This window comes from Alosa sapidissima, chromosome 20, assembly GCF_018492685.1.
Source record: "Alosa sapidissima isolate fAloSap1 chromosome 20, fAloSap1.pri, whole genome shotgun sequence".
Taxonomy (NCBI): domain Eukaryota; kingdom Metazoa; phylum Chordata; class Actinopteri; order Clupeiformes; family Clupeidae; genus Alosa; species Alosa sapidissima.
In genome coordinates this window covers 19148258-19159969 of record NC_055976.1, presented here as the reverse complement: position 1 = coordinate 19159969, position 11712 = coordinate 19148258, and the positions used below count along the sequence as shown (strand labels likewise).

Below are 11712 nucleotides of genomic sequence, written 5' to 3'. Positions count from 1 at the left end.
GGCTACAACCCCTGCTGTGTGTGTGTATGTCTGTGTGTGTGTGTGTGTGTGTGTGTGTGCGTGTCTCCTCAAGTGATTCGCTGAAAACAATCCAGCATCTTTCATCACTGAAAGAGTAAACAGTGGATACAAATGGAAATGCAAAAGGCTTTATATTTGTGTGCTCAAGTGCTTCAAATTGTGACTGATCTTTTCAGCACAATTCCATGCCTGGCTAAACAACATGGGGCAATATAACTGCCTGGTCCTAAATTATGTTGCAGTGTTACAGAGATGAGTTACTTGCATTTATTGTCACTATATTATATATTCATCTTTTGATAATCTGTGATGAAAATGTATTGAATCTTCCAGTAAATGTACAAAAACCTACATCTCAGTGATCTCAAGATGCAAGTGAAGTCTCTTCTTTCACCTGCAAGGGGCGTCCTTACAACACACTTTTAGGCTACAGCCAGTTACAGAAAAAACATAGCAGTCCCCTCGCACATTCACTCAAAAGTGATCACCATAGATACCAAAACAATACCAGGATGGCACTGTTATATTTGTACAACATTTTGTGATGTGTCTGTCTGAGTACCTTTGAGGTACAGTTAGTGGATTTACACTAATCTACATCCACTACACCACTACACAATGGTCTTCAATGGAAATTATTGGTATGGACCCCATCCATTGCATAATATGGCCATATAAAAACATTAATTATCATAGAATAATATATTGTACTAACATCACATGTGATCCCACATATTAACTTTGCTAAAGGTTAGCTTGGTTCTCTACTATGACTGACATGTTTCTGTAATGTCCTCTCAGCTTTCTTCCCCTAACTTTGTCATCATCAATGCATCAAGTCAAGTCAGCTTTTTTTATATAGCGCATTTCATATACAGAGGTCATTTAATGTTCTTTACATAAACACAAGCAATCACACCCACAGACGGTATATATACACTACAGAGGTAGCCTTTCTTCATAGGCCAAGGTCTTGATAACGGTAGTTGTCCCGCTCTTCAAGCAGAGAGAGCAGGATGCTACATGCTCCGTCCCCTTTTTAATCACCACGTCAACAAGGAAGGTCACCTGGTCCTGCAGCACACTGGTCCTCTGCAAGACCTCCTCTGCCTCCCTACTGCTGATCACACAAGGCTGGCCCTGAAGCCTGTCCAAGACATCTCTGAGAAGACCTCCTGATATCCTTTTGATGAGGTCAGGCCAAAACGTAAACAGTTGATCTAGGAACAGATCATCAACAGATCATCAAAGCAAGTAGGCTCAGGATTCTGACACTTACTCATGGCCATAATGCTTACCCATTGACCCATTCTGAAAACAGAACAGTATTGATGGAAAATCTAAACCATGTTGTGGTCCGGATTGGAATGGATGTAAACATTCTGCATGCAGGATTTGGCCATATTGTTTCCCCATTCGTCAACCCTGATCACAGAGACCACCATCTCGGGTTACTTCCAAGCTCCACACAAGGTACAGACACCTTCTTTGACCATTTCATGGACCACCAGCAGTTCTGCCAACTCCACATGCTGCAGTGCATGGCCTGGCAGAGGAGGTTGCCCACACGGGCCTATCATGGAGGAGCTCAGCGCTGGGCTGTGTGGCACAGTGGCGCCTGGAGCAAAATATTTTGAACTTGAGAAAGCGATGTGAGTCCGGGGGAGCACACAACCCCCAGGGAAAGAAAATTGTGAAACATATCCCCTCAAATGGAAACTTCGGGTAACTTTTGTGGGAACAAAATTGACAAATGGAAGGCATAGTAGTAGCAGTGGTATAGTATAAACGTATATAAAACGTATTATAATTTAATTTAATTTAATTTAAAAAGTAGTATAAAAGTATATAGAAAATAGTAGACTAAAAGTATATAAAAAGTAGTATAAAAGGATTGGGGCACCTGCCTTTACACCCACAGGAACGTCAGTAACATCCCACTCTTAATCCATCAATCCAAGTATTAAATGATTTGGTCCCTCTTTACAGTTTAATAATGGCTAAATCCCAATCTCTCCCCTTACGCACTCACACACTCTGATACGTGTTCCCACAAACTTTGTGAGGGCTTAGGGCTGTCACTGCAAAATTGTTAAAGGAAAATTACGGTATTTAGCACTTTGAGTCCCTTTTCTGGTTTGTTTTGGATGAACTAGAGTGGTGGACACCGAAATTTTGACGATTGGTCCTGTCTCGACTTTTCTGACTCGTTTGGAATAGCCTTTGACTAGTCAGAGTGGCTGCCTACAGGCATGCTCAAACATGTCCTAAAACAACCCTTAACGTTCGTTTTCAAAACTGTGCAACTCACCGAGTGGTTAATGGTGTTCGTTTTTTTTGTTTTTGTGATTAACATTTTTTATTAGAAAAGAATGAGATACATTGAGTTACATTTACAGTCACATTTAACTTGAACATACACACCACAAACTACAGTACGACACTCAATACATAGCTCTGACAGACAAAAGTGATATAGTGAAGGAGATTAAAGATAGCAGTCACATTGTCAACATTAGCTAAGAAGTATAAAGCATAGTGTTAATTTCGTCAGACGAGACGAGAGGAAATATATTCGTCAACGACCTTTTTTTTCATGACTAAGACGAGATGATGACTAGACGGCAGTCCTGAAACACTGACTAAGACTATCTTAATGGAACCATATGTAAGATTGTGGCCAAAACTGGTACTGCAATCACTTTAAAAATACTGAAGAGCGGTGTATCCCCTCCCCCTGCCCCTCCCCCCTGACTCGAGGTTGCATACGCGGATGGCGAAACACTACTGACTTCGTGATTAGTAGATAGGTGGAGGGTGGCGCATCAGGCCAAAACACAACATGACATGACAAAACACAACATCAACAACAGTTGAGGGCTGCAACTTCACTTTTTAAATGACAATATCCTGGCTGGACTACTGTTGTCAGTGATATAAGTATTTGAAATGAACATGATTTCTTAATGTCTAGTGACATATCAGGGCCATTTTATGATTAGTTGAAATATTTTTCTTACATACGGTTCCTTTAAGATGCATTATTGTTGACGAAAAAAGACGAGACTAAAATGTTTTCCATGAAATAAAAACTAAGATAAAATCTCCCTTCATGTTCGTCTACAAAATGAGAAGACAGAATATCTAGCTGTTATGATTTCAAAATATTCCGAATGAGTTCATACGCAACAGCTTTCCTGTAGGCTAGTCTACGTGCTGCTGCTGCAACCCTGTGGCTGCAACACGAAACTACATGGAACAAGAACACTGGAGATTTCTGCCAGAGTTAGCAAGCTAACTACCTAAGCCTTATGCCACAATGCTACATACCCAGAAGTTGAAGCTTCTCTCATACAAATTAACATCCCCCAGAATGTCCATACGAAAATGTTCAGCATGTAATGTCAACTATTCATCTAGTTAGACTGATGATGCAAAGTTTGCTAGCAAGTAAGCTAATATGGAAAGTTCGCTAGCAAGTTAGCTATGGCTAAGATGATGAGTCTGTTTGGGGAATGTGTTGTGTTTGGGCGCATATCGCCATCTAGCGAGGCGGAGTAAAACTTTATTAGTTTGGCCTACGACAGTGTTTCTCAAACTTTTTCAGTTTCAGGACCACTTAACTAACCCTAGCTAAAAAAAAAAAAAAAAGATTAGACCTACTTCAACAGTAGCCTATAATTAGTCTACACAATAGGCCTACTCACTGAACCACCTTGCTTATTGTCTTTGCACTTTGCTTATTGTGTCAGAGGATTCAGAGGAGTCAGAGGATATGATTTAAACTGGCATATCTTACATAGACAGTGTTGCAGAACTGTTTGGATTTACATACAAGTTACATTGCAAACAACTCATCTATATTATATTTTACCACGTCTGCTCGCGGACCACTTGGGATAGCTTGCAGACAACCAGTGATCCCCGGACCACACTTTGAGAAACACTGGTCTACGAATATGACAGTGGTCCAGTCAAATCTTTTACTGTCTATGGTCAAATCCCAGCCGAGCTATAACTGTAGCTCGACTTACCTGTGCATGTAAACATACTGACTGACAAAAAATCAGAATGAGTAATTATAACAGACGAGTAGCCCTGTGGACACACAATATTGTTGGAAAATTGAGATGTGTGAAACACTATTTGACTCAAATGGTAATCAGAAATAATTTGTTATAAAAAAAGACTAAAATGTGTTGACTAAAACTGACTAAGACTAAGATACCTTTAGTTTTCTTTTGACTAAAACTAGACTAAAATGACGAGACTTTTAGTCAACTAAAACTTGACTAACAAAAATGATATTTGAATGACTAAATATGACAAAGACTAAAAAGGACTAAGACTAAGACTAAATTAAAAATAGGTGACAAAATTAACACTAATAAAGCATTCCCCATAAAAAATAAATCAATTAAAAAGTCAATAAATAAATAATAATAATAACAATAATAATAATAGTAATAATAGTATTGATAATAAATCCTACACTCAGGTCAGAATATTCTGTTTCACAAGGAGATCTTGTATGGACCGTGTAATCCACGAATGGTGTTCGTTGATGTTCCAAAACAAGTAGCGTAGCAAAATACAGTTTCTGTCGTATTTTATTTGCCATTTTGTAAAATCCCGTTGATTTCTGTTGGAAGACTCATTGCACGTTGACATTACTGCGCCACAGTCTATGCTTCAGGCTCAAAAATTGAGCAGAAGTGTATACGCGGTTGTGAGGTGTCTGAAAAAATAGTTCCACAATAGCAAATAAGACGGCAGGAAATCATACATTGCGCCGATATATTTGATTTTAATAATCAATGAACACCACTAACCACTCGGTGAGTTGCAGTTTTGAAAACAAACGTTAAGGGTTGTTTTAGGACATGTTTGAGCATGCCTGTAGGCAGCCATTCTGAATAGTCAAAGGCGATTCAAAACGAGTCAGAAAAGTCCACCACTGTAGTTCATCTAAAACCAGAAAAGGGACTCGAAGTGCTAAATACCGGAATTTTCCTTTAAGTGCTTGAGGGCTCGGCTGCACCCTTTCTCCAAGTCGGGATATGTGAACACTTTACTCAAGGAAATTACCTACAATTCATAGCGTTGTAACCTGAAACACAGGACTACCCAAAGGGAGGCTGGAAGGTTGAAAAACCACCAGTTAACAATTGCTATAAAATGGAAACGTGTTTGCAACACGTTTTTTGTGATTTAATTATAGGTCACAGGCGCAAGCTTGATCACTTACGACTAATATGTAGGGTTTAGGGGAGAGATTGTGTTTGAAACATTTAGTAACCACTGAGCTACAGGAAATTGTTCAGATCAGGGTTGGGGCCCCAGAATGATCGCACAGGGCTATTCTAAAGTAAGCCTTCATTCATGGGAAGCTATACCCATTTATGACCACAGACAATCTGTTATTCAGACAGAAACAGCCGTACTAGTAAGTGAAATAGCAAATCGTTTATTTTTTTTTTAGCAATGGTACACCACCACACAACACAGTTTTGAGCAAAAACTTATATTTACTGTGTCCAATTGAGTTCAAGACAAATGTGTTACAAGTCAAGAAGCATATATGTCGGTATCTTATTAATGATAAAGAATCACCCCCCCCCCCCCCCACCCCAAAAAACAAAAACAAAAAAAAATACACAGTAACAAACAGCATCTCTAATAAATCAAATATAATCAAATTAAAATAAATAAACATGTAATCTTCACTGCAGTTCAGTGCAACATTGGTGCACACTCGATCATAGTGACTCTTCAGCAGCAGCGCACCCCAGCATTAAAGGTTGCAGTGCACTTTTTATACTTTTTTATGCGCCCCAAGAGCCCTGTGTGTAAGGGCGTAGCACCAAATTTATTTGCAGTTTAACCCCCTATACCCCAACCTTTCCCACCCCACCTGGGGTATACTACAAAGGAAGACTAATGGTATACTGAGCCTAAAGCCCAAAGTGTGCTTAATTTTCCCAAATAGTGGAAAATGTTCCTTTTTTCTTTCTTTGATCTTTACATTTGAATGTTTTGGGGTACAAATTATCAGTAGAGTTCTTTAAACTGTAATATGGCAAGCAACAAGGCAGTTGCCACAAACTGTTGCCTCTGCTTGGCAAATCTGAGCACACACACCCCATGCATTAGGATCAACATACCCCTCATCTCATTTTGTACTATACCCTCTGAACACCCCCTTTAAACCCCAACCTGTGCTCATCAGTGCAAACGAACAGGGATGAGTTCAGATTGAGTCTGAACTATGATAAAAGCTGGACTGGGTTTCCCCAAACGTGCTGTACTATGACCACTGTTAAGGGCGCCCATTTTAAACCAGTGACTACAAGTAGTATGTACTGTGTGGTGTTATTTATGTTAGCTTACTGGGTTAAATTAATTAATTCAAAATAAGACCGGTCATCTTTTTTGTGTTTGCAGAGTAAAATAAATAAATTGGTACCACAACTGTTGTCACCATTTTAAAAAATATTTTTCTCCTTGATTACAATGGCCACAGTACTTATATACAATATTTCAGCGAAACTCAGTCCTCGTTTCTTAAGATGAATTCTGATGATTGTGACGCGTTACCTCACATACAACCTGCATCTGTGATGAGCGACTGAACGAATGAGAAGGTGGAGCCTAGAAAAACGGGGCAAATACATCTGAAAGTCTCAAAAACTTAAAATGTCGTAGAAAACGTGACGTAGGAAAAGAACTTTGCATCTCTTGTTTGGGGTCGCCATGTCTATTTGGCAGGTGTAACTGGTATTCGTGTCTGATGACTTACTGTACACGTTTAAGGTTAACAAACATAAATTATATATTTGACCACAATTTCCCACAATATTTATAGTTAGAATAACATGATACTGTATAAAAGACCTTATACACAGTAAGTCATAATTAAATCACAATGATGACAGAAAGGGAAAAAAAAAAAAATCCTTGAGCATCCTTGAATAAGAATAAAAAAAAGAATCTCAACTTCTCTAAAATGTCTTCATCGATGCAGTACTGAGTATCCTGTTGGATGAGTACACACACACACACACACACACACAGAGAGAGAGTGAGACAACAAAATGTATTAATCACTGCTTACAAGAAGGACACTAGTTATTCCACTCAAGAGCATCTGTCTGAAAATGCAGTTTGAATCCTAACCAATTTAACATCCTCAACCTCAGTACTTGTCTGTTTTTATATGGTTAAGTTTAAAGAGCCCTTTGATTATCCTTACCAATTTATGTCTTCTACATAAGCTATTTGAATCAGTCTTCAACTACCCCACCACAACACCCCAAAGTGCCCCGAGTTTCACAGTACCAATAAGATTGTGGGCTTTTTTGAAATCACAGAATATCAGAACGGAAGAGAACAATACCAGGTAAAGCGTATGTAACCTACTGGTACCCAGCCTTCAGCTTCTGATATAAATAACGTATGTACTGAGGCAAAGATTGCATTACATAAAGCATCCTTATATAATGCTAAACATACATACATAACACATGCGTAAATATAGATGAGGTCACCTCAAAGTAACCTTCAAGTTCCACACAGACTAATGAAGAACCTGCAAGACCGGCCTAGACACTACAAGACTGAGGCCCTTTTTCCATACAACAGAGACATCTCAAATGGTAAAAATGTCAGTGTGGAAATTTAAAACAAGAGTCTAAATGAGCCTCTATTTCAGCATAAGCCCATGACTTCATTATAGGGCTGTGCTTACACACATAGGGCTTTCTGGTTGATCTGTCACCAGTCTAGTTGCCGGCTTGATGACACACAAAAAAAAAACTGGACGTAATCATTTGTCAGTGGATCCAGCCAGGGGGGAATGAGAATCTTTACAAACACAAAACCCTCAGTACCCATGGCAACCATGGACCATCACAAAAGACTGCCCCTAATGGCTTAAAGCCAAAAGTCACCAATTGGATCCGGTCCAGAAACTCTACCATCAGATGTGTATGGAAACCTTGGCAACCACGGCTTGAGCAGGCTGTGAGCGGTCAGGGCGTGCCGACACCCAAAGGCCACCAGGCTAAGCCTGGACAGTGAGTGGGAACAGTAGCGTAAAGCTGAGAGCAACCGAGCACGTCTCATCATGCCTAACCCAACACAATGGCACAGCTGATGGTGAGACAGACAGACAGCTACACCCACACAGTCTCTGCAGCTCAGCTCCGTGCCCATGGGTAATCAGGCGTTGTAGCGCTGTGCACTGCGGGACTATAACAAAACATCATTACACCACTGCCTGGATGAAGTTTCAATTGTGATGCGCTCTTTAGAACGAATATTTGCGCACCTGAAGCGGTTCCATTTATTTGTGTACAAAATGTTAGTGTGAGTGAGTGAGTCTTCTTTTGGGAGTTTAAAAGTTCACCTTTGGCTCTCACCTTTACTCCGACCCCTGAGCGGAACCTTCTGTGGGCTTGGTTTCCCCACCTTCGCCCTCCTCCACCCCCGCCTGGGTCATGAGGTCAGCAATGTTCTTCTCCAGGTCGTCGATGCGGGTGCTCATTTCATCGAGTGACTCCAGTTAAGTGCAACACACTCTAGTCGACATGCATCTATTGACCCCATCAACTTCAGAAACAAACATGTCCACTCCTAAGGCATTTCCGGTAGCACGGAAAACAACAGTGAGCTAATGGTAACTTGAGGACAAATATTTTGTAGAGCATTATGCTAAATCTGATTCATTTCACTTCAAAGTATCTGCATTGGTTTGGAACGTTTCAACCGGAAAGCCTCTAGGAACAGATTGAAAATGTCTTTACTCATTAATTTCAAGTTTTCAAGTAAAGTTTTGGGATCATTACATACTCAAAAAGGAAAAGAACAAGCATCTGAACCGAAAACATCCACTCCATGCTGTTTCACCAAGCTTCAATAAAGTAGACCATCTATCAATCTATCTAGCCTATCGATCATCTACGTAGCCTATAGCCTACATTGATGTTGGCTGATTTTAATCACATACTATATTTGTAGCGATGTCGTGATATAATGTTTAGCTTTGATGTTTTTAAGTAGTAAACTTATTCACGTTCAATTGCAAGACAGTATGCCTAAAAAAGAACACCTTATACACACATGCATGCACCCTCATCTTCCCTCACGCACCGCACACGTGCACACACACACACAGGTTGCTAGGTTACCATAGCAAATAGGCTCACCCCAGAAATTATTTTTTAGTAGCCTAATAGTAAAATTATTTGTTAGTAGCCTAATGGTAGGTTATTTTTTAGTAGCCTAATTGTAAATGCGGCAGGTGTAGAAATCTACATAAAACAGATATTTACTTTGATGTCAGGTCTAGATTACATCATGAAACTTGTTGTGCATATTAATACATTAAATTGCTTTACCTCTTCTCCCTCCGAGCACTTCACAACATAGCTGGGCGAACAAAGCTGTCCATACTAAGTCATGCACAAGAGGCTGCAATTTTACAGAGAGCATTTTGAACATTATTTAATTGTTGGCACTGGCACTTATAAACACTAAATGGGTAAATTGCAATAAATGGGCTTAGTTTTGTAGCCTGATGTTGGAGTTAGAATAAATTCCTCTGTGCCAATTGCTTGATCATTTTTCAGCCATGTCATTTTCGTTATGCATTATTTGTTTTGGTTGTTTAAAAATGCAAAAAGAAAAATATCAGATTAATCGATTAATTGATCGATAAAGTGCTAGATTAATCGATTACAAAAAGAATCGATAGCTGCAGCCCTACTATATGATGATAACCACACAATACACACCCCTTACGATGATAACCATTCAATATACACAACCTTTATGAAGGCAACTATAATAACTGAGAGACACTGGTATTAAGGTGAGGGTTGGAGATGTACCTGATGACCCTTCATGGAAGGTGATCTAGGTAAAAACCAAAGATTCTAGAGCTCTCCGGTATGGGCATCAGCTCTACGTAGGTACAGCACACAATCTCACTTAAGAGTGAAACACTAACTACAGCTTGTCTTTTTCAATGTCAATTAAAATGTTCCAGTGTCACAAGGTTATTATCATGGAGATTCACAGAACACGTTTTAACCATGACCACCAACTGCAGTGTGCTTCAACACTGCTTATCGCCCACACATACTCTTAACATAATGCCACATTCACACCACCATGGTCTGCATAACAAGGATATTCCTGCCAATTATCTGGTCTGACATGGTCTGAAACTTGTCCTGCATTTGCTGAAGTAGGGTCTGGACCTAAAAAAAAAATAGTGGAAAAGGAAATGTATAAAACCATTATTACTGTTTATTCTTTAGAGGTTAAAAGCAATGGAAATATGTAAGAACGTATCTAATCTTCAAGATATTATAACACATCTCTATCGTTCATGTGGGCGGGCACGTTCTAAGCAGCCTCTAGCGTAACACTGAAAAAAATAGACTGAACCAGGTGGGCGTACGGTTCACCATGCCGTAGCACCGAGGAGCAAAATTACTTAGTTGCCTCCCACGCCTTAGCCAAACAGAAACCATGGAAACTGTGCTGTGCTAAGATTAGCGTAGCTTGAGAAATTGCATAGGATTTGAGACAGTCAGACGACAGGCTAGTCCTTCCAAAGCAATCTCCATCAGTAAGGTTAACAGCAAAAAACATTCAATGTTGCTAGCAAACCGTGCTGGACGTAACGTTATCTAAGTTATTGTGCACATTATATGGCATCACATTATTTTTAGTTCAAAGCAAAGTAATTTAACGTTAACTATTAGCACACAAACCAGGGTAGTTCTAGTCCTTTCCAGACTCTACTTTTCAACGGAACAAACTAAGCATTAATGTTAACGTTATAAGACTTTACCTCTACAGTTACAATATGACGTTAGCTGTGTAGGAAACTTCAACTTATACATTTGTGCACTATTATCGATAGTTAATTCATTACAGCTACCGTGAGCTAGTTACAAACAGCGCTGTTTGTCCTACAACGTTAACGTTAACGACACCAGATTGCCAGATGTAGTGGTAGCCTAAAGAACGACTGATGAATTCGACGCTTTCCTTAGTTCAGTAATGTGGCTTAGAACGCCCTCTAGAATCTAACGTTATACCGTTTTAATTAACTACCTAGGGTCCTAGCTAGCTAACTGCCTTGCTACCAAGCAATCATTCCAAAGTAGGTTACATTGCAACCACATTATAGTTAGTTAGCTATCAGAGCAATTCTGCTTTTCACAGATGTACATCAGTGTAGTTGTGAGCGATATATTGAAATTGACTTGGGAATACAATTCTAATGTTCCGCCAGTGATTATCTAGTGCTATTCAAACTGAGTAGGGTGGCATTAGCTTGGCTATCGTTAACGTCAGCTATAAACGATACGTTAGCTGATTCACTTACCACAGCGGTCATATCTTGAACAGATTTCGGGTCCGGTTCTGACATTATGGGCTTGTTTGGGTCGCTGCTTGTTTGAGTTGGTTCCGCCACACCTGTGAAACCGTATTTTCCTCAAAGATGATGTTGCTACCTTGCTCCAATTTCACTGTTCCTTCCAGACTGCCTGCCAGCCAACCAATGTGATGCTAGATAACGTATTTTTCAGGCAACGTCATAACTTCTTCTTTAGTTAGCAAGTGGTTGGAAGACGAGGTGTCATATAGGTTTTTGTGTTGCGCCACCAATGGTGT

At 39.7% G+C, this 11712-nt stretch overlaps 1 protein-coding gene across 2 annotated transcripts; it reads right to left on the bottom strand.

The window, feature by feature from the left end:
• Positions 1-5472: 5472 nt before the first annotated feature.
• On the bottom strand, positions 5473-11636 carry LOC121694617 (heat shock factor-binding protein 1-like). Of its 2 annotated transcripts, none has more exons than XM_042074823.1 (4): positions 11423-11636; positions 10217-10283; positions 8429-8574; positions 5473-7056 (listed from the first exon to the last, which is right to left on the bottom strand). In XM_042074823.1, the coding sequence occupies exons 1-3, from the start codon at positions 11465-11467 to the stop codon at positions 8444-8446; spliced, it is 243 nt and encodes an 80-aa protein (XP_041930757.1). In that variant the 5' UTR covers positions 11468-11636; the 3' UTR covers positions 5473-7056; positions 8429-8443. The 2 variants fall into 2 exon arrangements, with proteins under 2 accessions (XP_041930757.1, XP_041930756.1); XM_042074822.1 differs by having other exon boundaries at positions 8442-8574; positions 11423-11632.
• Positions 11637-11712: the final 76 nt, after the last annotated feature.

Bases quoted from the DNA above. Each gene is read 5' to 3' on its own strand.
- LOC121694617 (XM_042074823.1), bottom strand. From the start codon at position 11,467: ATGTCAGAACCGGACCCGAAATCTGTTCAAGATATGACCGCTGTG. The intron at 10,284-11,422 runs GTAAGTGAATCA...TTTTTTTTTTAG, and splicing joins TTCAAGATATGACCGCTGTG to GTCCAGACCCTACTTCAGCA. The intron at 8,575-10,216 runs ATATCCTTGTTA...AACTGGAGTCAC, and splicing joins AGACCAGATAATTGGCAGGA to TCGATGAAATGAGCACCCGC.